General features: G+C 41.4%; 1 protein-coding gene across 4 annotated transcripts in view; it reads right to left on the reverse strand.

The window, feature by feature from the left end:
* The window catches only part of DYRK4 (dual specificity tyrosine phosphorylation regulated kinase 4), a 47,078-nt gene that overhangs the window by 4,984 nt on the left and 17,884 nt on the right, over positions 1-24,210 (reverse strand). For 3 of the 4 annotated variants that reach the window (XM_069806772.1, XM_069806771.1, XM_069806773.1), the window contains 10 exons: positions 16,684-16,767; positions 15,183-15,332; positions 11,005-11,140; positions 9,643-9,806; positions 9,121-9,257; positions 8,064-8,204; positions 5,949-6,087; positions 3,565-3,646; positions 1,598-1,770; positions 375-435 (listed from right to left, as the gene is read on the reverse strand). In XM_069806772.1, coding sequence (XP_069662873.1) covers positions 375-435; positions 1,598-1,770; positions 3,565-3,646; positions 5,949-6,087; positions 8,064-8,204; positions 9,121-9,257; positions 9,643-9,806; positions 11,005-11,140; positions 15,183-15,332; positions 16,684-16,767 — 1,267 coding nt within the window. Of the gene's footprint in view, positions 1-374; positions 436-1,597; positions 1,771-3,564; positions 3,647-5,948; positions 6,088-8,063; positions 8,205-9,120; positions 9,258-9,642; positions 9,807-11,004; positions 11,141-15,182; positions 15,333-16,683; positions 16,768-20,616; positions 20,776-24,210 lie in introns of those variants that run through there. The other variant, XM_069806774.1, reaches the window with a different exon arrangement.

Genomic DNA, 24,210 nt, shown 5'->3' on the forward strand with positions numbered 1-24,210 from the left:
ACACTGTGTTTTTTTGTTCATTTTGTGTAATTTCCAAAACCACATTATACACAGAGGAATGAACTTAATGTAAATTAGTTCCCAAAGCCCACTGCGTCACTTTTAGCAATAATATTTTTTAAGAAGTGACAGTGGAATGGATTTCCCAATCCCTTTGCTATCACCTTGGCAATGAGAGGCCCATAAGACATGATGTGCACAGCACCAGGTTCATTTGTAGGCCTCATGTTACCCTTCTGCTTCTCCTTAATACCTCTTCCTGAAAGAAGTTTTGTCAGCTAAGAAGCAGCTAAGGTTCACTGGCCCTACTCTCTACCAGTGCTATTAACTAGCAGGAAGGAATCCGGTAAGGACAAAAAATCTGAAGCAGTTACCAAAGAATGTTCGCTTCCTTGATGCAGCCTGGATAAAATCAGCTGGTGGAAGACCCAATACCTTCAACATAGAAAATGAATTCACGGAGTTACTCCTCATTTCATAAACATACATAACAACTATCAGGAGATCTGTGGTATTTCACCCTCCATTTGAAAAGAAGTTGAATGTCGCAATTCACTGTGAAATGTCTACAAACCATTTCCTCTTGTGCTATTTATTGTGGAAGGAATGGAGGGATTCCTTAGAGCTGTCTGCACACACAAAATGTGATCTTATAAAGGATGACATGAAGGGGATCTTCACTACCACAGAAGCCTCTAAGAACAAGCATCTCTGTTAATGACAGCTGTTGTAGGAGGTCACATGGACAGATTCTGACTTTGAAAAATCTTATACAAACTAGCATGGCACTAGAAGGATCAGAACCTGGGCCTGCGTTCAGCGTCAGGTTGCAGTTTAGTGATTGGTATGGAGTAAGTAACTAACTTGCTTTCATAGGTCAGTTTTGCACCTACTCTAACATTTGCACTGGGTAGGTGATCCAGGACTGGAGATATTACAGTACATTCCCAAAACTCTCTGAAAAACATTTACAAAGATGATAGAGCCAAGCCCCTTTGTAGGAGCAGACAGTATAAGAAGGGGCAACATCCACAAGTTGTGGCTTGAGAAGTGCAGGGTGACTATTAGGAATAACTTTTTCACCAGGAGAGTAGAGCAGCACTTGAGCAGGTCACCCAGTGGGTTTGTACTCAAGCCTTTGAGGTTTTCCAGATTTGCTAGACAAAGCCACAGCTGACTCCTCAAATGTTAGAAAGATCTCTCTCTCAGCAAGAGTTAGGACTAAAGAGAACCAATTTGACCAACGCATATTTGATTTCTAAGCAAAGAGGAGCCTGTTGTAATTTGGATTGTTTTTCCTTCCCCTTAGACATGCTTCTGTTCTAACTGCTCTGTACAAATTCTGACCAGTTTAAAATATGTTTCCTTCAGAAGGAAGACAGTGAGTGTACAAAGCAGTGTTTGGCACATAAAACGAAAATAACAGTTTTGCATTAGAACCCATCCTCTCAAAGAGGCCTTTGGCTGTAATAAACCTCCCTCTAAAAAGCCAGCCCATAGCCAATTATATTTCATTATCTCTTGACATTTCTCTTTGTTGCTGGCAGTGTAGTTTATCAAATGAGTATGCAATTCAAAAGACAATCTCAAAAGTTACCTCCATGATGCAGGCAAGTTGGTCAACTTCATTTTCCCCTGGAAACAGTGGGTAGCCTGTGTAAAGCTCAGCTATGATACAGCCTAAGCTCCACATATCAACAGCCATAGCGTAAGGATGACCAAGAATCACTTCAGGCGAGCGATAAAAACGGCTCTGGACATAGGTGTACACTATATCAAAAAAGAAAATTAGACAAGAAGCAAAATATCATAATTGGGACAGAAACGTGGATTCCAGATTTCACAGAAAAGTGAAATACATGTTCAGGCATCATATATCTACTCTATCCATTAGCTGGCATTGAGGGATTGCTCACAGAGGCTCTGAAAACCTTTTCTAATCCCATCCTAAAATCACTGGCTGATATGCTTTCCGCTATTCCATTTGGAAATTGTTCTTCAACAAGCTTCCCTGAAAGAAATAATTCTACTAAAGCTGTGATTCAGCTTACTCCATGTTCATTTTCCGATTTGGAGGGCTTCCCCTTGCATCAATCAATAGTTCTTCATTATCACAGGCTTGCACTGTAGGAAATACTGGTTTCACTGACACATAGGGAAAATCTCCTACTGCCTTCTGATTTCCCTGTTAACGCATTATAGCCCCACAGCAGATGTCAAAAGATCTCATTCCAAGATTGGGACTCAGCATAGTGAGTAGACAAATTCTTTCACCTCTTGTCATTCAGACAATTGAACAAGGTTACAGCATGCAAGCTCTTTTATTTTCTTATTCCTTCTCTCTCTGATGGTCACTTTGTTTATATTTCTGCACTTCTTTGCATCCCCACATATTCAACATCTTTCTGGAAGGAAAGCACCCTGAAAACTAAGTGCTGCACAGTACGTGATCTCACCAAATCTACAGTTAGAGAGTACCGTGGCGGCAATCTGTGCCCTTGTGCGTTTGACCACCTGCATAACTGTTGTCTGCTTTTTGTCATTCTTGTCACAAATAAATAGCTGACTTCTTGTTTTCTACTCTCTAATCCTGTACCACTTTGAGCGTTGTACCAATTCTTGTTTCAGCTGACAGAGTCTCCTCAGTCATGCTCCATCTTTCTTTTCACTTGTTTTGTGTTTCCATTTGTTACTCTCCACAAATATTTCAGGCTGCATCTCAGATTACATTCTACTCTAACATGGGCAAACCTGAAGTGATCATGCACTCCTACAAAACTGGGATGTAAATCTAATGGTCTGAATCCCAAAATGTAGATGAACAGGTTTGGCTCAGCTTAAATAACAATCTTCCATAGGAAAAATATAAGCCATTTAAGATTAGTTTTATTTTTCTAAGTTAATAAAACGCAGCGCAGGTTTCTTTCTTGGGTTTCGTTTTTTTGTTGTTGTGTTTGGGTTTTTTAACAGATGATATTTACATTCCTAATGATGATTTCATTCTTGCTTTACAATATGTCTATTAATGTTAAGATTTATTGTTAGGTGGATTTTTATACATTCATTTCTCCTTTAAAAATGTTGTTCTTGTTATCTCCTGCACATTCTACTTAAATCCTGAATAGAAAAAAAAAAAAACTGACCTTAGACTTTCTAAACTAAAAGCATAGTTCCCATTTCCCCTGTTGTATTCATCCAAAAAGTACCAATTATAATTTAACCATCCCACTGAGAAAGGCTCTCTGGACCAGATAACCCCCTTGTTAAGTGAAGTATTGGAATTATCCTCATAGGCCTATTTCAGCTAACCACTCTTGCAAATGCAATCCTGATTTCAACAGGAGTAGAGGAGCTGATCAGGCTTGGGATAAAGAAAAAGCACGGTAATAGCTTACTTGTCTCCTACCAGTATTTCTTCCACAACCAGTGGCTGAACAGTTCATCAGATTCTAATTAGGGGCATAGGTCACTATATTAGCTCAATCAAAGAAATAGTTTTTCCACATTATTTGAAATTAAGAAAGCTTATTAAGAAAATTACATCAACTTGACTTTTCTGCAAACCTCTTTGGTGTTCATAGCAGCTTGATCCAAAATCAATAACTTTAACTGAACCTTGGCCTTTGTGGTATAATAATATGTTCTCCTAAAGAGAAAAAAAAAAAATCACAGGGAAAAAAGGGGTTTAACACCACATTAGGTTAGCGAACACTTTGAAAAACAAGCAATGCATAACACATTGGGTTTACAATTATCTGCATAATAAAAGCTTCAAAATACAACTTCCTTGGGAATGCATTTGCTAACATGAGTAGGCATCCGATAATGTGCAATTAACCAAAGCAGAGGGGAGATTTGTAAAGGTACCCAGTTTGAAGGTTAGCTAGACGGGGACACCAGCGCCTCACATACAAGCCAAGCCACTGCACCGTGCAGTGTGTGGTGCTGTCAAGGCAGCAGCCAGCGAGAACGCTTGCCGTGTGAGCGGAGCGAGTTCCCCATACTCATTGTGGTTAAGCCAGTAAAAGGCAAACTGCATCTGTTTGCACGCTGTGCTAAATTAACCAGAACCATCCTTTTGTAACCACAGAAAGCCCCATGAATGAGTCGTACTTCACAGTTCTTCCTTCCACTGCTTTCAACTTTCTCCAGACTCTCTGTAAGCATCTACCTCTCTCCACCTCACAACTGTGCGATGCAGAGATCCCAAGGTAGTGATGAACAGCAATGGTAGGGTCCTATGGATTATTAGCTGGATGCAGATGGGCACAGCACTGTGCACCCACAATTCCAGCTTGAGAAGCGATTCTTAAACAGCTCACTCAGGCATATTTGCACTGATGAGTAAACATAGCCTATTAGCTCTCTTCTGCAGAGTTGAATTGTATCCTCATTAAAAATCTATCTAAATCAAAGATTTCCTTTGATTTCCTTTCTGATCGTACAGTCTTCTCTACTTCTCAGCAGAGAGATGGCTACCTTTATCAACCAGTTTTAAAGTGATTATATGTCAAAGCTTTGAAGGACTGAGCAGTTCCCAGGGTGATGCCAAATAATGACAAAGTAGTTTCTTGGGTAATTAGTGGAGTCATAAGGAAATACTGTGCGTGACAGGAGGGAGAAGCTGCTGCTGCTGCAAGTCAAGGCAAGGTCTGACTTCCACTACCCACGTGCTCTTGGTTCTGTTACGGGAAGAAGCATCCTCTCTCTGCAGCTAGCTATGCCTTCATGCTCATGATAGGACTCTGTCACTAATACCAAATCTCTCACAATGCAAGGGAGTGAATTAACTGCAAAACCAGGTGCTAGGGGTAGTGATTACCTAGCATTAAGTCCAGAGAAACTCCATACTCTACCTTATGTTGAGAAATATCATAGGAGGCAGACGGAATAATAGATGCAAGTTTCAGGCAACATAAATTAAATTCATGAAACTGTACAATTGTAGAATGAGAACAAAATTCTCTTAGTTAACTCACTAAATGTTCACTAATACGTTACTCTATTTAAATACAGACTGCACTCATTTATCTTGCCAACCTCATTCCTTGTCGGTGGCTGCCTGGAAACAGATTTCCCGTTGGACTAATTGTTTCTGATTAAGATATTTTGATTATCTGGCAAACCTCACTTCTCACTGCAAATTGGTCTGGCAAAGATGTTGGCAAGACAATAGGTACAGACAGTGTGTGACTCTTCAGACTTCTGAGTCAAGATACATTACACAAAGTCAGAGCAGAATTTCATCCTTAGCATTTTTACTTGAGAGCTTATTTATTTATTTATTGGTTCCTTTGGAGTTTTGAAAAAGAAATCAAGAGAAACATTCACCTGAAATGAAAACAGAATTAAAATACTTCAGAAATCTCAGAAAATTGCAAAAAAAATTAAGACTGGGGCTTAAGGAGAATGGAAATGTTTCACCTAGCATGAATGATTAGCAGATATAGCAGCAGGAACTGGATCATGTACGTTCCTCCAGAAACAGGTGAGCACCCTAAATACTGTACTATAGAATTGCTTTGTCATTTACTAGGCTACTTAAGTTTATCGTTATGCATATGAAATTAAATAGACTTAATAGGATAACCTGAAACAGGCTGCCTTGTGAATATCTCCTTGCATTATAATGTCCCCGATATTGAAATACTTAATTTCACAAGTACTTTTTTCTTTCTCTAAGCAAAGTCATTACCTGAAATTGATTCATACTTGCATAGGCTTTGGCAACCAGATAATCTCATATAATACTGCAGTGAATGAACTGAATCAATGGAAAGAATCACTCGACTCTAGTACTAACATAGTCTGAAATAAATGATAGCTTCTGTACAAATACCCCACTGGGTTTTAAGGATTCTTCTGAGAGTTCCTCTCAATCAATAAAAAATAGGATGAAGCTAATGTATTCTGTACAGAATAACAGGTTATGAAATGACTGTACTTACAGGCTTCAGATCACAGTGAATGATTCTTTCCTGGTAGAGCACTTGTAAACATCTGAGCACACACTGAGTGAAGTGTCGAATTAAAGACAAACTGAAACCTTGGAAATTGTTCTTTTTGATCAACTCATACAAATTTATTCTGCGGGGGTTGTGGGGGTGGAAGAAGAAGAAGACAGAATGCAAAAAAAAAGAGATTAGGGAACTTACTTTTAAAGGCATGGTTAGTTTATAGTGTATTTAGCCTGTCTTCCTACATGAGGGAGGATGCATGCAGAAGAAAATGACTTAGCCGTTTTCCTCCTTGAGAATGCTGTTCTGCATGTAATCTGCACAAACATCTCCCCGAGCCTCCAGATCTAAAGAAGTCACAATGTCAGTGGACTCGCTTGCTTGCTAAACTCTGTGCTATGTTACGCAGCTGTGCGGATTTTCACCAAGAACAACTATCAACCAGGAACTGCGAGAAATAAATTTTCTTCAGTATCCTTTCGCTCTCGTTTGTCTTTGCTTCGGCACCTTGTGTAAATCCTTTTCATCTAAAGCGTCTTTAATCAGCAGTAAAACTTTCTAGACAAACACCCCCACAAATTCAGGTCTCGTTAGGTTTTTACGTCCCTCCTGCCACCATCACCTCTCACCAGGGCATTACACCATCTCGCTAACTTCTGCCAAGCGCGGCTGGCAACACGCGAGCGCTGCCCTGAGACCCCCAGGGCCCCGACGGCCCTGCCCGGCACCCTGGGGTTCCCCCCACCTACCCACACCCCAGCACCCCACCTCAGCCCCCCCAGGGCCATCAACCCCTGCTCCAGCAACCCCACCGCAGGGCTGGTCTCCGGCTCCCCACAGCCCTGCTAGGGGCCCAGCCGAGCCTCAGGCCCACCACCCAGCCCAGCCTCGGCCCATCCATCCCCATACCCAGGGCCGGGGCTACCCCGGTGCCCCCCATGGTTGCCCTGCTCCTGGCTGCCAGGCCCTGCCCTGACGGACTCCAGGGAGCCCCCATAGCTCCCAGTGCCAGAGCCCCGGGGACCCCCCAGCCTGGTCTGCGCCCCGACCAGCGCCGAGCGCGGTCGTTCTTGGGAGGAGGGAATGGCTACGGAAGGGACGCGCGAGCGCGTCCTCAGCGGCGTGACCTCGGGACGTGTCCTCGGCAGGACCGCGGGCGCCTGCGAGGAGGACACGAACCGCGGCAGCTTTCTGCCTTCGCTGTCAGGCACGGCCTGTTCCTTCAGAAGTAAATGAAGTTACCAGGACTCGATGGGGAAGAGAGTTCACAAATTAAGGGGTTTTCACTGTGTTTTAGAAGCAATGCAAATTTTACCAGGTAACGAATTTTATATGACAACCAGTCTTCAACCCTTCTGTAAAGAGCTGAACACGGTGGCTATCCCGTGAACATTTTCCTATGAGTTTCCATAGAGGCTTTCTGAAAAGACTGGTCTGTGTCTTCTCTGGAGAGGAGTCAACTCTTATCCCTGTGTGTCTGTGAGCAACAGACTCACGTGCAGCAACACGATGAATTTAGGTCTCTTTGAGGTCAAGCCTTCCATATGATGATGAATCTTCAGCAAGGGCTATAACACGTGCAGCAGTAGGGGGCTTTACTTTAAAGGATGGGGAACTGTGGGTAACCTCCATAATTCCAGTTTGATGCCCTGATTACAAGGAGGCTGGTGAATAAAATGATCTGACTTCTATAACATTTCTCCAAAATTCCTCCTAAGATGTGTCCTGCAGCACAGGTTCATAGAAAGCAAGAAGAAGCTATCTTTTTAAGTTATCTAATATTATTCATATTTATATACCCTGAAGTTTACCAGTCCTGAATTCATTGTTCTACTCTTTTCCCCATAGGTCTTTCAGGGAAGAAGACTTCAACACAAAGCACAGAAAATAAGGGTGGATCATGTCATTGTGTGAAGTCTGAACGGGGCCCTTTTCAGTTCACCTTTGGTGATCAAAGGCTCAGTTATGCAGTCTTTATTTAGACAGTATTCCTTTCTTCTAACATTGAGCTGCAAGTTCTTCCGAAGAAGACATAAAAATTAAAGCTTGTAAGGCACAAGATCTACAATGCTCCTTAAGATTTGTGTAAAGGAAAATATACTTTACCCCAGCAGTTCAAAGGAAATACAGAAGTGATTGCGGAAGTAGAAGTATTCCTTCATGTGGATGATATTGTGAGTATCGTCTTTGTCCTTCTTCAGGAGAGCATCAAGGATCTTCACTTCTACCAAAGCCTGGCTGTGAAATCTAAAATATCACATGACGTAGGAATAGTAACATTAACACAGTCTAGCGTTTGTAGAAATACAAATGCTATAAACACCACAATCTTACTGTAAACTCACCATGTGGGACAATGATTAAAAATTTACCATTCGCCCCTGTTAGCTACTGTAACTTTGATTCATTATGTTGTTTCCTAGTCTAAATATACTGGCCTTACATAACACTTAAGAGTATGATTTTGACTTGTCTGAAAAATGTTTTAATGAAAAAGTTTCAAATGAGAATCCAGACTAAAATCCTAGTGCTCTCGAAGTCCATAGGAGTGCTTCTGTTTACTCGAACAGGGCTGTATTTCACAACTACCACAGTAAGACAGTCAGTTTTGAAGAGCATCTTTACATTTAGTGTTCACTGAGGGGAAAACTGAACAGCTGAAACTCTGTTTCTGGAGTCAACAGCATCGTTCTCATCTGCTTCATTGACTCTGGTTCAAGCTAAACTCAACTGAAAATTCGTAACCGGTCACATAACAAGAAGAGGTTGCTTAGGACCATAGTGTAGAATTTTTCATGTTAAAATGAGAGACTGGAGCCGCCCAGCATATTCCTGTGGTTTTGGAGTCTTGTGGGGGAACGTAGGCTCTCGGCTCTCAGCATGCAGGACTGGTTACCGGGGCTGTGTATTAACGGTGTCGCTGATACAGAGACCTCCTTGTAAGTCCAGAAAAACTGTGCCTGCTTTCATAGACTGTGTCTCCACTGGGTCCAGGCCAATTCTGAGTCCCTGACATCACCTTTCCTCACTCTGTTCCCACTGTGTTTAATGAAAGTCTGATGTACAGGGGCTTTGATTTTGCTTTGTTCACGTTATCCCAGATTGTCACTGCCTATATATCAAAGAACTGATTGTACTGCTTTAAAGTCAACAGATGTCTTACCTTTTCTTATTTCTTATTATTTTCAGTGCCACTAATTCATTGGTTTTATGATCCAAGCATTTAGCCACCTGCCCAAATGACCCTTTCCCAATGACCTCCAACACTTCATATCGGTATGCAATATGGTCGTGTAAAACCTTCAAAAGGAAACAAATAGGTCAGATTCAAATAGTACAACAACGATCAGGCTTTGAAGCAGTTCGTGTGTGTGTGAGTTTACTGTCTATGAAAGATGTTGGACTGGTAGCAAGTGAAGTCTCCATTAAACAAGGGCGACAGAGAAAATAACAAGTGCTTGCTTCATTAATCCACCTACCTTGCATCAGTCCTGAATGAGATGCAAAATGGGTCTCCCTTTAGGATTCTCTGCTGAGCTTTGAAGTGATTGGTACTAATGTTTTCACCATGTGAATATTTATCTTCTAGAAACAACATTTATCTCACATAGATCACTTAAGAGTTGGCAGACAGTCACTACAAACTTATTGAGCTGAAAATGAATACCATAATTTTTCCACTTACCTTTAAGTAGGAGCCATGCTCATCATCGTAACAATTATTATTCTGGGTTTCAGGCAAACCTTCAATCTTTTTAGCTTCCAGCCCAAGAAACCATAGCTCTGTATAATTGAAAATTTCTTTTTGCTCATAGACTGTTAACTGGTTTCTAAAATTTTTCAAGGCTTCTAAATCAGAAAACAAGAATATAAAACCAAAAATCAATAAAATGTCAGAAACCTGATGGCAGATTGCTTTTACAATGGAACATTTTACAGTGGACCATGCCACTTCAAGCAGGAGACCGAGTAGCTGGCTGTTAGAGGTCCCTTCCAATCAACATTTCTGTGATTCTACAATGTTGACATTTTGCATGCATTTATGTTTCTTCTTTCTTTCTCTGACTTACAGTATTATGTTCAACAAAGCATTCATCATCTGTTAGCAAGACTTTTAAGAGAGCTTAGGTAAAAATTATTTCATTCTGAGCAAAGTTATGTACCTAGATGTTTTTGAAAATCCCATCTGTTATCTATCTGCTTCAGCAAGCTTCATAGCTTACATAAAAAAATTGTATGTTTTTATTGGTTTGATTGTCATGTTTATAAAATGGCAGTAAGCTTTAGTTAACCAAAGCTTTCAAGTACTTGTTTTTCTGATAGAAAATGTCAAGTTTAGATGCATGAGGTTAGGAATTAAATGGGGCCCAAATCTGCCATTCTCCTAGTTCTGATTCTTCCTGCATAGAAATATTTCAGCTACCCTAACACCTCCACTTATATCATTTAAATCTAGATAAATAATCAGACGGTAGCATTACAAATCAACCTGTTCTCTAGGCACACATGTGGGTGTTTTGTTGAGCGGTGGCAGATCTTCATCCACTAATGCAGGGATGCTAAATCACTTCAAAGCAAAAGGCCACTACTTTTTTTTTTCCTAGACTCCTTCTAAAAATAGATTAACTCTGCCAGAAACTTTCTAGATCTGAGAACTCCCAAAATGCAATTTAGCCCACATAGATAAAATGTGACACAGCTACAAGCAAGTGGGAAAAGTGTTTTATCACTGTAATAGAATATTGCTGTCACCTACCTAACCTGTCACAAGTCTTAGACAAATATACATTCTTTTGTATAAGGCATACTTCTCTTATTTATATATTTGTGTTAGTCTGTTCATTCTCCTATTGCGTATGTCCTCAAGTATGACTTTTAGAAATCACTGAGCCCATCCATATTGCTGTCCTCCAAATTGTTTGTTAAATGTTTCAGTGACCATTTAGCGTGGGACCTCTGGTCACCAAGTATCCTGACTGCATACACTCCTTATCTGTGCAGGCAGCCTGTCACTCCAGTCTTTTCAGCATGTTCTGTTATATTCTACCTGAAGCTGTCATAGGCAGTTTGACACTGATGCTGGTGCTTTCCAGTTCTGATGGTTTTGTCTGGGCTCTGCTATCACTTTCAGGAAGACTGTCTGGAAGGTTAAATTGGGAAAAATTGCCTTGAGTTCCGTTTTCCTGCCAAGAAAAAAAAAAAGAAAAAAAAAAGGTAAGTTTTGTTTCCAGGTATTTTCATGAACATTCAGCTGATCTGCAATTATATAAATATATACAAAAATATATTAAAAAATGCTACATTCCCAAAGACAAAGCTGCAAGATATTTATTTTTGATTTCTTGAGTGATCTCTATGTCAATTTTGTGCTGAGACAGAGCAAGCATGCTTGGCGACTAGGATGCCCTACTTACCCAGAGAGTAAATTCTGCCAATAGCACTAGATGCTATTGGACCAGGAAAGATAAATCTCTAAATAAGAAAAGGAGGTTCATCTTCCAGGTTCATACAATACATGGGCTCTCACTTTCTATAAATGCTACAAACTGCTACGGTTTGGTTAAGTTGCAGTAACTCACATGAGCCAGTACAGAGGGCAGGAAGGATAGTCTAATAGGCATTATCTATCTCGGATTTCTATGTGGGCACATCGCTGGAGAGTTGTGCTAGAAACCTTGAGATTGCTTGTGCAGCCTTGCAGAACTGCAGAGACACCAGCTTGGGTCTGCACACATACACATGTACAACAGAAACATCAAGTTTGCTATGAATGGGGAATGAATAGGCCTATGTGGGTGCAGAAGCACTGGAGGGAAGAAATTGCAGAAGAAAGGATATAAAGATGTCACCTATATCAGCAGGTGATCGAGTTCCCAGCACATGTAGATTCTCAGGGCTCCCAGAATGGGAAAACAAAGGACAGACCACAGAATCAAGCCACGAAGAGATGATGGAGGGTTGGAGATAAAAAAGCACCAGCTAAGGAGACAGAAGACAATGTGCTCTGGGATAAGGATGTAGAGTGTGGGGGCCCAGGCCATGTTCTCCTCAATCCCTTCATTGAGGGGAACAGACTCAGCTGGAGATGATGCATCCAGTGGATCCATACCTGGCTGAAGCTACAGAGCGAGCTATGGCTTCTACGAATGTGGGATGAGGAACAAGAACTGCTGAGCAGAAACAGGATCCATCTGATGAAGCAGCGCAAAAGTGTTTGCAAAGAGCTTTGCTAACATAGTGAAGGCAAACATCACACCTACCTTCAAAAAGGGCAAGAAAAAGGCTTCAGGGAACTACAAGCTGCTCAGCTTTAGCTCAATCCCTGTCAGAGCTATGGAACAATTCCTCTTGGAAACCATTTCCAACAAAATGAAAGACAAGAGGTTGATTTGGAACAGCCAGTATGGATTTGCCAACATAAGTTGTGAGCAAACGGTGTCTGAACAACTCGATTGCCTTCGCTGATGAAGTGACTTGCTTGGCCGATAAGAGAAAAGCGGTGGACATTGAATACTTTGACTTCAGCAGGGCCTGTGACACTGTCTCCCACTGTATGCTCGAAGCCCAAAGAGTGAGACATGAACTGGATAAATGGATCAGAATGTGAGTGGAAAATGGGCTGGATGGTCAGGTTCCAAGGACTGTGATCAGTGCGAACAGGTTACTAGTGACATCCCTCAGGGATCGGTACTAAGGCCAGTACAGTTTAGTGTCTTTATTAATGACATGGACAATGGATGAGTTCACTCTCTCAAATTTGCAGACCACAGCAGGGTTGCTGTCCAAAGGGACTTCAGCAGCCTGGAAAAATGGGCTACGGGTATCTTCTGAAGTTGAATGAAGACAAAAGTTAAGTCCTGCACCTGGAACAGTATATACCCATGCAACAGGACAGGTTGGGGGAGAACTGAAAGGATGCAGCTTTGCAGGGAAGGGCCTGACACCAACCTGAATATTACGGATGCACGCAGGTCGGGGTGGGGGGAGTGTGTACTGCCACACTGATGTAGCAGCATGCTCTTACAGAAAACAAAACCCAGGTTGTATTAGCAAGAGGAAAGCCAGCAGGGTGGGAGAAGTGATCTCCCCCTCTGTTCAGCATTTGTGAGACCACACTGGGAGTACTGTGTCTAGTCTGGGGTCTCCCAGTACAAGAAAGACATTGACCAAGTGGAGAGAATTCAGGGGAGAGGTCAGGGGATGATCAGGAGCCTGGAGCCCGTGATGTGCAAGGAGAGGCTGCAGGAGATCCATTTGTTCAGCCTGCAGAAGAGGAAGCTTCAGGAGTGATCTTACTGACCTGTAGTTACTTGGCAGGATGGTATAGAGAAAGCAAAGCCAGACTCTTCTCAGAGGTGCATGGTTCTAGGACAAGATGGGTATGTGGCTAAAGGATACAAGTTGCAGCACAGGAAATGCTGATTAGATATTAGGAGAGACATTTTTTACCATGAGAGTGGTTCACTATTGCAACAGGTTGCCCTGAGAAGCTGTGGACTCTCCAACATTTGAGATATCCAGAACCCAGCTGGACAAGGCCCTGAGCAACCTGCTCCAAGTTTGCTCTGCTTTGAGTGGGAGGATGGGCTAGATGTCTTCCAGAGGTCCCTTCCAACCTAAATTATTCCTTAATTTATTTATAATTTCTCATGCCTTGAGAAAGTTCTGATGACTCACAGAAGTGGGACAGGATGGAGACACAAAAGATCAGTCTCTTTCAGTGTCAGAAGGGTACAAAAGCCATATTCAATAACTAGCACATGGTTGCCAAGACAAGAACCTAGGTGATGTGATATGGACTAACCAGTGGGCAATCCCAGTCCACCATGTCCTTGCAAGAAGTCCTGTCTGGTACCACTTGGATACATGCATCTTGGTGCTTGTGAATTTTGGGTTAAGAATACGTTAGCGCGAGTGAAAATGGGTCTGTTTTAAAATTAAATCATCTTCCCATACCTGCCTCTAACCTTGCTACCTTTTTTGCAGTATTAACTGCTACAAAAGCAGGGCAACCAGGTGTGAGGGGCACTACTTGAACAGCTCAAGTACAGGTCTGTGCTGACACAGGTCAGACCTACTGCTATCCTGCTGAGCCCCAGCTTGAGAACTCTGCTCTGCCCATCCCAATACACACTCCCTCCATTCAGCAGTGCTGTGTTATTTCTAAGGAAGGGTAAACAAAGAAGGTCTCCAAAACAGACAGCGCATAATCATGCTTTCTTGATTGAAATATTTATTGTCCCTTGGCATTTCTAAGCCAAGCAAAAGGCTTTCTTATTGGTGTTTACACAGCTTCTTATATAAGTATATACATTACATTTAAATAATAGTAATAATAATAATAAACCCCTCTGTAAAATGCTTGGCTCTAATCTTTTCACAGAAAATAAAACAGAGGGATGGTTCATTTTCAGATGCAAAGCTTAATCATTGGCTTTTATAGGAGTTGAGTGCAGGTTTGACTTATGAAGGCCACAGAATTAAGCTTTAAAGAAAATTTAAATTATTTTGGGGACTAACCCATTCCACCTCATCATTCATGCTATTTTGCATCTTGGAGCTTTGACCAATGATACACCCCCCCAACCAAATTAAATAATTTGTAGTAGTAGCAAGCTGCCAGTTTCAAAGTCAAAGTACTTGAGAAGACTCTTGACTTCCCAAACAAAATGCTTTAGGTGGGGACTTCCAGTGCAAGAGATCTGAAAAGACTTCATATCAGAGCCCTATGGAACCTGTCAAATCTCTCAATAAAGCAACTCCATTGAAGAAGAAGAAAGGTGAAAAAGGCAGTGATCAGAGTAGTGGTGGCGAGTAGTGCAGGTCCCCCATTTGTTGGGGAGAGAAACAGCAAAGGAAGAAGAGTACAGACAGGGGATGGACACAGGATTTGGGAAAAAAATGAGAAAGAAGTAATGCCAGAAATGAAGATGACTTCAAAAACTTCCTGTGATGTTGGGTGTCCATTAAAATATCTGGAGATATACACAACCATGCTGGTAAGTAATCTGTCTATTTAACTGCTTGCAGTTCTTCCTATTTTTTTTTTTCTCTTTAACTATGGCAGAAAACAGAAACTGATGCAAATGCTGACACTAAATTATTTCTCTCTTCCCACACATAAACACGCTCGTGACATTTTGCCGCTGACACTCTCTTAGCAGTGCTTAGAGAGAAGCTGATTAACCAGGCAAACAGGAGATGTCTAAGAGCTTTATAACTCACCTGAAGAGAGGGGAGGACATTCTGCAAGCTCTTATTTGTTATCTGAGGCAGGCTGCTTTCAAGGGGGAGAGGGTTTGCAGCATCTGCAACCAAACCATGCTTTGCTTGACCTTCCAGATGTGGGAGGGAAAGAACACCACGACTGACTTTCTAAATAGAAAGCACAAGCAAATATTACATAACGACCTAGCAAGCAATTCTGTGTCACACCCTCGAAAAACAGAGGGATTGAAAACCTTGGAAAATCTGTGTGCTTCACTTCTGACACCTAATGGCGAAGGGGAAAAGAGCAGATACTCAACGGCAGCTCCTAGTTGTACTAATGGGCAGGAGGAGTTTGTCCAGGCAATCGGGCAGCCTGGCACATTTTAGGGCATGAAAGTTTCCCCACAAGAACACCTCCATCCAGCATCAGGGCAGTGACTGCTCCAGCTGGAAAAGGTGGATGGGCTTGGAAACCAAACAGCCGTTCCAGGCAGCAGGACTCCTTTGAGTGGGGAAAGTAAAGCATGTGTAAGGTAATAAGCAGGCAGGAATTATAAATGGCAGGCAATATCATTAGCTATTCCCAGTGGTGGAAGAGAAATTGGGACTGGACTGCTGCCAAACACCAGGGGTGGAGACAGTGGGAGGGTCTTCCCTGCACTGGTTTCCCAATATTCCCCCCCCACCCCCTTTCCCATGGAGTTCACTTTGACCAGGGCCCTTTTTGCACTCCGTGTTAGTGAGGAAAAGGCAAGCTCTGTGCAAACGTTACTGAAAAATAAATGCTTATACTCATTTGAAAACTCCAGGATTATTAGTCCTTTCTTTAAACTTCTCCCGTTTGTTATTTGAAAACATTTCTGTGCCACTCAAACTCAGTCATTTAAGGATGTGGCTTTATGAATGTTTGGACCTCTAATATTCTTGGATATCTAAAGTGAGAAAAATCACACTCTTAGCAGTAAAGAAAATTTTCAAGGTAGACTATTTCTTTGGCAAATAATAAAAAAAATTATTTGAAATAGATCAACTATGCACTATCAAATGCGGAACAAGGTCCAGACAGTTAAGGCTGCAACCCATAGAAGCCAGTGAAATTTTTGCATGGGGGAAGGATAGAAACATATTTGTCAAGCTTTTGACAACAAAGGAAAGGTTTGATATTTTCTCAAAAAGTAAAGGAGCAAAGCTCTCAATCCAACCAACTTGAATGAATAAGTTTTCTTTTCCAATACTACGGAAAAGTCTTTAAAACCTTAGAACAGAGATTCCAGTGGACTTTCTATGAAAGCTTCAAGAAAGAAAAGTGGCTAGGCAGAAGAAATGCCTCAAATGCTGCTGAAGAGCTAGCAAAAACAAAATACTCGCAGGCACTTGGGACAGTCATACAGCTACAGTGGAAATGGAAGAGGACAGGGAGTAAAGGACTTCCCTCTGCTCAGGTTCATTTATTATAAGGGATCTCTTAGAAGACGAGCATTCAGATATTTTTAAAGTCAGCTAAAGAGTCACGTACCTGATGGAAGACTCTGTTGGATCCCAGATGATCTCTCTCTTGAACAGTCAGTTGAGACTGAGAAAATGCATCCACGTGGGAAGACTGCAAACATGAAATGATGCTTTAATAAAAATTATTCTGGAAAAAAAAAAATCCTGAAATCTCTGTATGGTTTCTGTGTTTCTTTCCTTTGCAGCAATGTCTGTGCCAACACAGCATATGAGAGAAGACCACAAAAGCTGCTGAAAATGCGCTACGCTCTAGCAATTCCTTTCCCAGTTGAACAGCTGTTTTGTGGGCAGGTGCAGAGAGAGCTTGCTTTGCTTATTATGCCTCTCAGCATGCTTGATATGCCCATGTGGTCAGCGGAGGGGAAGGGAGGGCCCTTGCTATCCCTAAATATGTGCTCGAAAGCTGACAGTGATTGTGCTTGGAAGGACAGCATTAAACTGCCTCATGTGGTAGATTGTGACCCCATCCATTGTTAATTAACCAGCATTAAACTGGTTCAAGTTGTAGCACAGATTTTATGAAAACACAAATCAATGTTTAAATTTACTGAGATATGGAAAAAAATCCATTGGTTTCAGTGGACAGATAATATTAGCAACAAATACAAAAAAAGAAACATGGGGAAAGTGCTAAAGGGCTCATAATTTTTAGGATTTTGCTGGTGCTTTCAGCATTTTTTTTATAAAGATAAACATGATAAGTAGCACTGTACATTTCTGTCCAAAAACAGACTGCAGGGAATTCCAGCAATCTTTACAATAATTTAGATACTGAAAACTCTGTGGCTAAAGCAGCTTGGAGCTCTGCTCTATAGGCTGGAGTGAACCCCACTGGGTTTGGTCAAAAGTGCTCCCTGGTCCCTGGGCTCTGAGACACAATGTCGTTCCACTCATAGTCAAAAACATTCTTTATCCAAGTGGAGACATCAGTTCCACTATAGAAGTTCTGAAGTTGTAGAACAGCAATATTTTCTCTAGAAGCAGAGGAACTTGGAGCAGGGAACTTCAGAGTTTCAAAATAACATATTTGCAGCCAAAACTATCTTATGGATGTGAGCTGCAGATTAAAAATACTTAAATAAAGCAGCGTGGCATTCCTCATTATCTGTTTTGCAGCCAGGGCTTCCATGGCCTGTACCTATCACACAGTCTTAAATGGGCAGAGCACCTGCTGATGCTAATGTCTTTGCTCTTTGCAATGACTTTTAGCCTATGCAGTGCCAGTATCAGTGCCAGGGGATCACTTTTTAAAGGGCTTCATAATGGACTTCAGTTAGTCCACATGAAAATACGTCTGCATACTGGAGGAGTATGCTTAATGTGTTTTGTACTGGCTAGTGCCATAAAAATCTGCCGGGATGTAGCCTAGCCACACTGGAAGGGCCTCTCTCTGCGCCTGAAAGAAGGGACAACTCCGATTAGACTGCTGCCTCTGGGCCAATATGCTGCATATATATGGAGGAGCTGTAGTGGGTGACATATACAGTGACCTCGATATATCCAAGGCACATCGGCATTGCTACAAAGGGGCAGCTCAAGCTGAAGATACCTGTACAATGGCTCTGAGACATCCTGCTCTGTGAGTATGGAATAGGTGCTTAGGGAGGCTGTGGGATCTCCATCCTTGGAGATGAGGTTACATTAGAGACCTCTAGAAGACACTTCCAAACTAAAGATGGAGAAAAAACTCTATGTGCAAATCTACCTGATCAGATGAAGGAAGTGCTGCCCTTTGACATACAGGTTCAACTGTCCCACTGTCAACCATGAAGACACCACTAAAGCTGGGCAGACCAGCTACAAACTGCCCTTTGGACAACTGTGCTGTTAGTGCCCATGGCAGGTATTTTCTCTTTCTTTTCATTTGAGAAGTCGGGAGAAAAAAAACAACCAAACACAAATAAGTCCTTCTGCAAGCTTAAAGGGTAAACTTCAGATTCAGAACAAGCTGAGAACAACAGCTCTAGGTTTAGCCTTATTATGCTAATTGGGTGCAGTTTCAGAGGAAAGGTCATGGATATCTGTGGAGCAGAGGAGAATATTAGGAAAGGGAAAGGTACTAAGACCTGTCTTTGCAGGACATAGTAATTCCCATCTTTGGAACTGGAGATCAGCTGGCTAGGGGTAAGGGATTATGTGCTGTAAATCCAAAACATCCCCAGAGCCACCACAACAAATGCTCCCAGAAGACAACCACTGGATTACTGCATCCTACACATGACTGTCCTAGAGCATGATGTACTTTGCCCATTGCACCAAATGTCCTTGTGGTCACTGTCCTTCAGTGTGAATTTGCATAGATGATCTATGGAAAACCCAGTGCCAGAGTATTTTTGCAGACAAACACTTCACATGCAAACTACGTATCCTGCATTTCAACGGAGACTCACATTTGTTATGAAGGTGAGTCTAGGATCCACATTCGTAACTCTACTAGATATATCAACCCAGCTCTTAATAAGACTATTCATTTTAGTGCATGCTATACTTTTTCTCACACTTCATCTATACTTTACTCCCAGCTACTTTTATTTTTCAGTTTCTGAAACAGATTAAAACATTATACTCCATTTAAAGGCAGTTTCTTAACCACTTTGTGCTTTTCTAACTACAAGTCAATATAAAGCCGGAATTTTAGAGACAGCTATCACTGAAAACCAATGAAACAGTGGACTTCCCATACCTGTACAGACTACAGTCTTCACTCCAAAATGTCGTTTTCTTAGCAATACTTTTAAAAGGCTATGCACTGATGTTTATATTACTAAATATCAATTTCAAAATATATTGTATTTGCTAATAGAGTATGGACCATTCCCCAAATGTCTTTAAAACTCAGCAAGACCTAAGGAAGCAGGTGAGTGAGCTCCAGGATGTGCTGCCAGAATTTGGAATCCATTTAATTTCCATTCACTGGGGAAAGATTAACAAGATTCTGAGATGGGCATTTCTCCTTTTACACTGCAAAAGCAAAATCAGTCCACCAGTCCATGGCTGTGCCTTTTTTTAATCATGGAAATTTGTGATTCTCTTTGTCTCTCTTTCTAAAAACCTACTTATTAAGGGTTTATAGTTCTTCAGTGCTCTTTGGGAAATTTATTCAAACCACCTTAAAATCAATAACTGATCAACCCTCATAACATTCCCCAAATAGGTAGATACCATAATCTGTTGTCCATGAAAAATGATCTGTGCCTACAACAGTCCTGCTGGTGGCTGAATGGGGAGCAGGTGGACTGATCAGTTAGTCCACAACAGTGACTTATTTGACGGTCTTGATCCAGATGACCCATCAGCTGCTACTCTAGCAAAATCCTATACATCTAGTATGGGAACTACAGCTGAGCTGTTGTGACTGGTTTAATTCTGGCAGATGCACTCTAAAGAAAAACTGCAGCAACTGTTACTATTCCACTCCATTTCACTCCTGGCTGTCCCACTCTTATAGCACTCAGCCTGCCCTACAGCTCCAATATTGCACTTCAATCCCAAACTATCATGTCCTGCTTTCCAGCCCTTCAAATCATGCATTACCTTGCTAATTCCCATTATCACTCAAGAAACAGAACAATGTCCTCATTCACTACCTGGTCTGCAGTCATAAAGAGTTTTAGATACTGAGCATACAGCATTCTGCAAAATCAGAAATTGTGACACATTTTCATAATTCCCCAAATTGTCAGCTTATTTTTTTCCAGTTCCCATAGGAATCAGAAATGAGATAGAATTTTAGAAATGACAAAATACACAACTATATAACACATAGATTCCATTGTCTCCTCATTTAAATGGGCACTTTCTTCTCTCTGTCCTCTATCAAAACTGAATAAAGCCTGTAGAATGCAATGTAGGTGTTAAATCATGCAATATATTAAAAAGCCATAGCAAATGCAGTCTCACTCTCTCAAAATACAGTAGGAACATAAAACATTTTCCCCACCTTGTCAACTATTTCTGTCAGCATAACTGCAAGAGCCGTTAACTGCAGGATGAAGGTTGTTTATTCCATTCGGTGAATGCATTTCAGGAAGCCCACCTTCATCTAGTCAGAGCATAGCAGGATCAGTTTCATACACAGTACCCTGATCAGAAAAAAATGGATAACCCTTCTGCTTGGCTTCAGATTTAAATTTTTGTCCCGGAAATATGCCAGTGACTATTAGCTGCTCTAGTATTCTTTTGGTGGCCATCTGTTCCCTTTCTCAGCCTCCTTCTAGCCAAATATAATTTTCCATATTTATCATGGCAAGTCAGTAATAAGAAAGACAAATATAACAGGATTGGCTGTTCTCCTTGCCGGCTCAGTCTGTTCTTTCTCGCTGAGCTCATGTGCTTGTGAAACCAAAAAACACTTGAACTTGTATTTTTTCAAAACCTGTCACACTGACCTTGCTATACAGTGAGTAAAATCTATTCACCAAGACTGCCCGCCTGGAAAATGAAAATAAATTACTACCTCAAGGGTTGATTTCTCATTGGACATTATGTGTCATTTACCGAGGACCAAACTGTGGCACCTTGGTCTGTGGTTCTTGTTGGCATGAGTGCAGAGCTGCTCTGCCCTGTGAGATACTGAGGCTTTCATTTTGGTGAGGACAGTGAGAGAGAGCTTAGCTGCCGGCCTGTCTTTCCTTTTCCTCTTCTGGGTGTTGTGCGTGTGTGATGGAGCACTGATGGAGGCGTCCCTATCCCCCCACCATCTTAGGGGAATATCTAAAACCGAAAATAAAGTGTGCTCTCCTCCTTCATACAGCCAAGGAATGGCATGTTCCTGCTGGTCTTAAATCTGTCGACAACCCAGAATAGTTCTACTTTCACTCAGAAACCAGGGTTTTCAAAGAAGAAATACATGCTCACCCCCAGAAGCTATTCTAGAAGGCCGTCACTTTTACTGATGCTCCTGGAACGAGCACCACTTTTCACAGTGTGGTCACAGGACAAACAGCCGTTCTTTGGCATTCATGCTGGGCCACGCAATAGGTCCCTTGCCTAATATCATTGCTGAGGCGCACCATCCGAAAAGTCACATCACCCCCATTTCCATCACTCCCCCTTTTCCATTCTTTCAAGCGTGGCAACTCTCTAGTCAACAAATCCTCCCCAGTATTACACCTCACATACAAGAGAAACTTCTCATTCTCTAGCCAAATACCCATTCAGACTGTCATGCCAGCAGGGCTGGTTCAGCCCTGGGAATGCATGGAGATGCCATGAGCTGGAATACAAATTAAACAGCACAAACATGCATCAATTGTATTTAAGTTAAATCACTCCCACACAAACATATACAGACAAATGAGCATGTGCGAGCACATACAGCTAGTTACACTCCAACTCCTCTCTCCTACAAGTATATTAAGCATTTCTGAGCAATCTTCACCAAGGTCCACAAGAAGGGATTTAACTAAGGTAGTGCATAGCATATATTCTAACTGTGAAAATCTAGATTTGTGATACTGGAAATTATCAGTGCAGTCCACTCTTGATATTACATTTATGTACTACATAGATGAGGAAGGACCGCAATCACTACTGGCACTTGCTAATAGCACTCAGTGTTCTTCTTTCGACCAGCTGTGCTAGGTATGTGAGGTGGGGTACGTGACAGAAAGCTGCACACTGCATTCCCTCTGGCTTGTTGTCATGCAGCCATTCTTTTAATTAGAAGCTTTATAATACAGCTTTACGTAGCTCCACAACCCTCTGGGACATATCTTTCCTTCTCAGGTTTTGACTCTTGTTGAGAAACTATTAGCATTCCCAGGACAGCCTACACAGAAAGGAGTGAAGGACAGATCTGACCATGCACTCAGCTGTCCTCTATTTTTTTTCTTTCATTTATTTCTGTTCTTGGTAATGATTTCTGTTCTCCTCATTTTATTTTATTACATTCTTGTAAGCATATTCAAATTTGCTGTGCTAAGTCATGCAGGAATAAAAACAATCTTCAGGATGATTCTTTTCTCATACCTGAAGAGGACCAACTAATTTTTGACAACACAAGAAACTGTATATAGTTGTCTCCTACATTTCTCAACAATAGTCTCAAGGCAAGAGAAATCTGCCAGGATTACTACTAAGTTTCAGTCATGATACACTGAAGTAAAAAGCCGAGCATAAAGTGTTTCAGCTATAAATTACAAAGCAGTTTTGTTAAGTTTGTTAAGTTTGAAGGAAATATTTATGGTCTTTGTAACTGTTTTTTAAAAAAACACCTGTTTCTGAAAGATATTTAATTAAAGGAGCTAAGTGCAACGGTAGATAAATTCCTTGTGGATGTGATCACTGGCTGTGATCATCACATAGACAAAAACTTAATTACAAATATACTGAGTTTGGCAACATCTCTGTGAAGTAGAATAATATTAGAGGTAAAGGAAGTTAAAGAACTTCCCCTGCAAAGGAACAGGCATTCTGGAGTGGGAAGAGGATTCATTCCACCTTAGCCTAAATCTTCAAAGTAAACAGATTTCCCTGTGAAAGTGCCCCTGTCTTTTTATTGTCTTGGCCTGAGAAGGAACCTATGCAAATAATGTAGACTAGCTATCCCAAATTTTTATGTCCCTAAAATTAGATTAGATTAATTCTACTCTTTATACCATTTACTGTGCTCTTTCTGCACTTCAGTCCTCTTGATTTGAGCGAGGACAAAAGACACAGAGGAACAACGACCTGAACACTGTCTCCAGCCCTGTAGCATACGTACAGGCTTGACTAGTGCCATGGAGAGAGTCAAATGCTGCCACTGCAGGCTGAAGCAGGCAAGGTGAATACCAAAAGCCCCTAAAGAATAACGTGAGTGCAGTTGCCAGAAAACTTCTTAAAGCACTCCTGCTCTATTTGCTGTAATAAAGCATATGAACTATGTCAATAAGGCTATTGCAAAATCCCTGCAAAAGGAATGGGTGATTTAAGGGTTTGCATACATTTACTTGGGCAAAGATCCCACCAGATGAACCAATTAGTCCAAGTCTGCTGGAAATGGAAAAGCCAGTCGCACAGTTTCTGACTTTTTTAGAATGTGTCTTCCACAGAAGACTGCAAAAGCTTGGGATATGATAAAGTCGAGTTTCTAACATTTAAATTATCTGCTAGCAAGTTGGCTTTTTAAAGTTTATTAACAATTCCTATCACAGTTAGGATCTGCTCTTTCTCCTAGCAAACAAGAAGAGCAAATTAATAATGCTGTTCAGCTCTAAAAGGGCCCAAAACTAGATAAGAGTAATGAATGTGATTTTACATAGGAGGAAATCAAGGCATTGTGTAGCTAAGGATGTAATTACCATAAACTTGGGAGCTAATTCCTAATGTCTGAGCAAGGGTCCATGACTGAATTCAAATATAATTTGGGTACATGGGGATTTTCCAAACAGCTGTTTGACTGTATAAAGCCACCACGACCTTAGCAACATCATCATTTCTAGGAAACAGACTGGGCAAACAAAGGACAGCCTAGAAATCAGTGCTTAAACAGATTTTTCTAAAGCATCGATCTGTTCTTAGGACTATTCCAAGAACAGACAATATGGTTATT

This window comes from Haliaeetus albicilla, chromosome 19 (genome assembly GCF_947461875.1).
Source record: "Haliaeetus albicilla chromosome 19, bHalAlb1.1, whole genome shotgun sequence".
Taxonomy (NCBI): Eukaryota; Metazoa; Chordata; class Aves; order Accipitriformes; family Accipitridae; genus Haliaeetus; species Haliaeetus albicilla.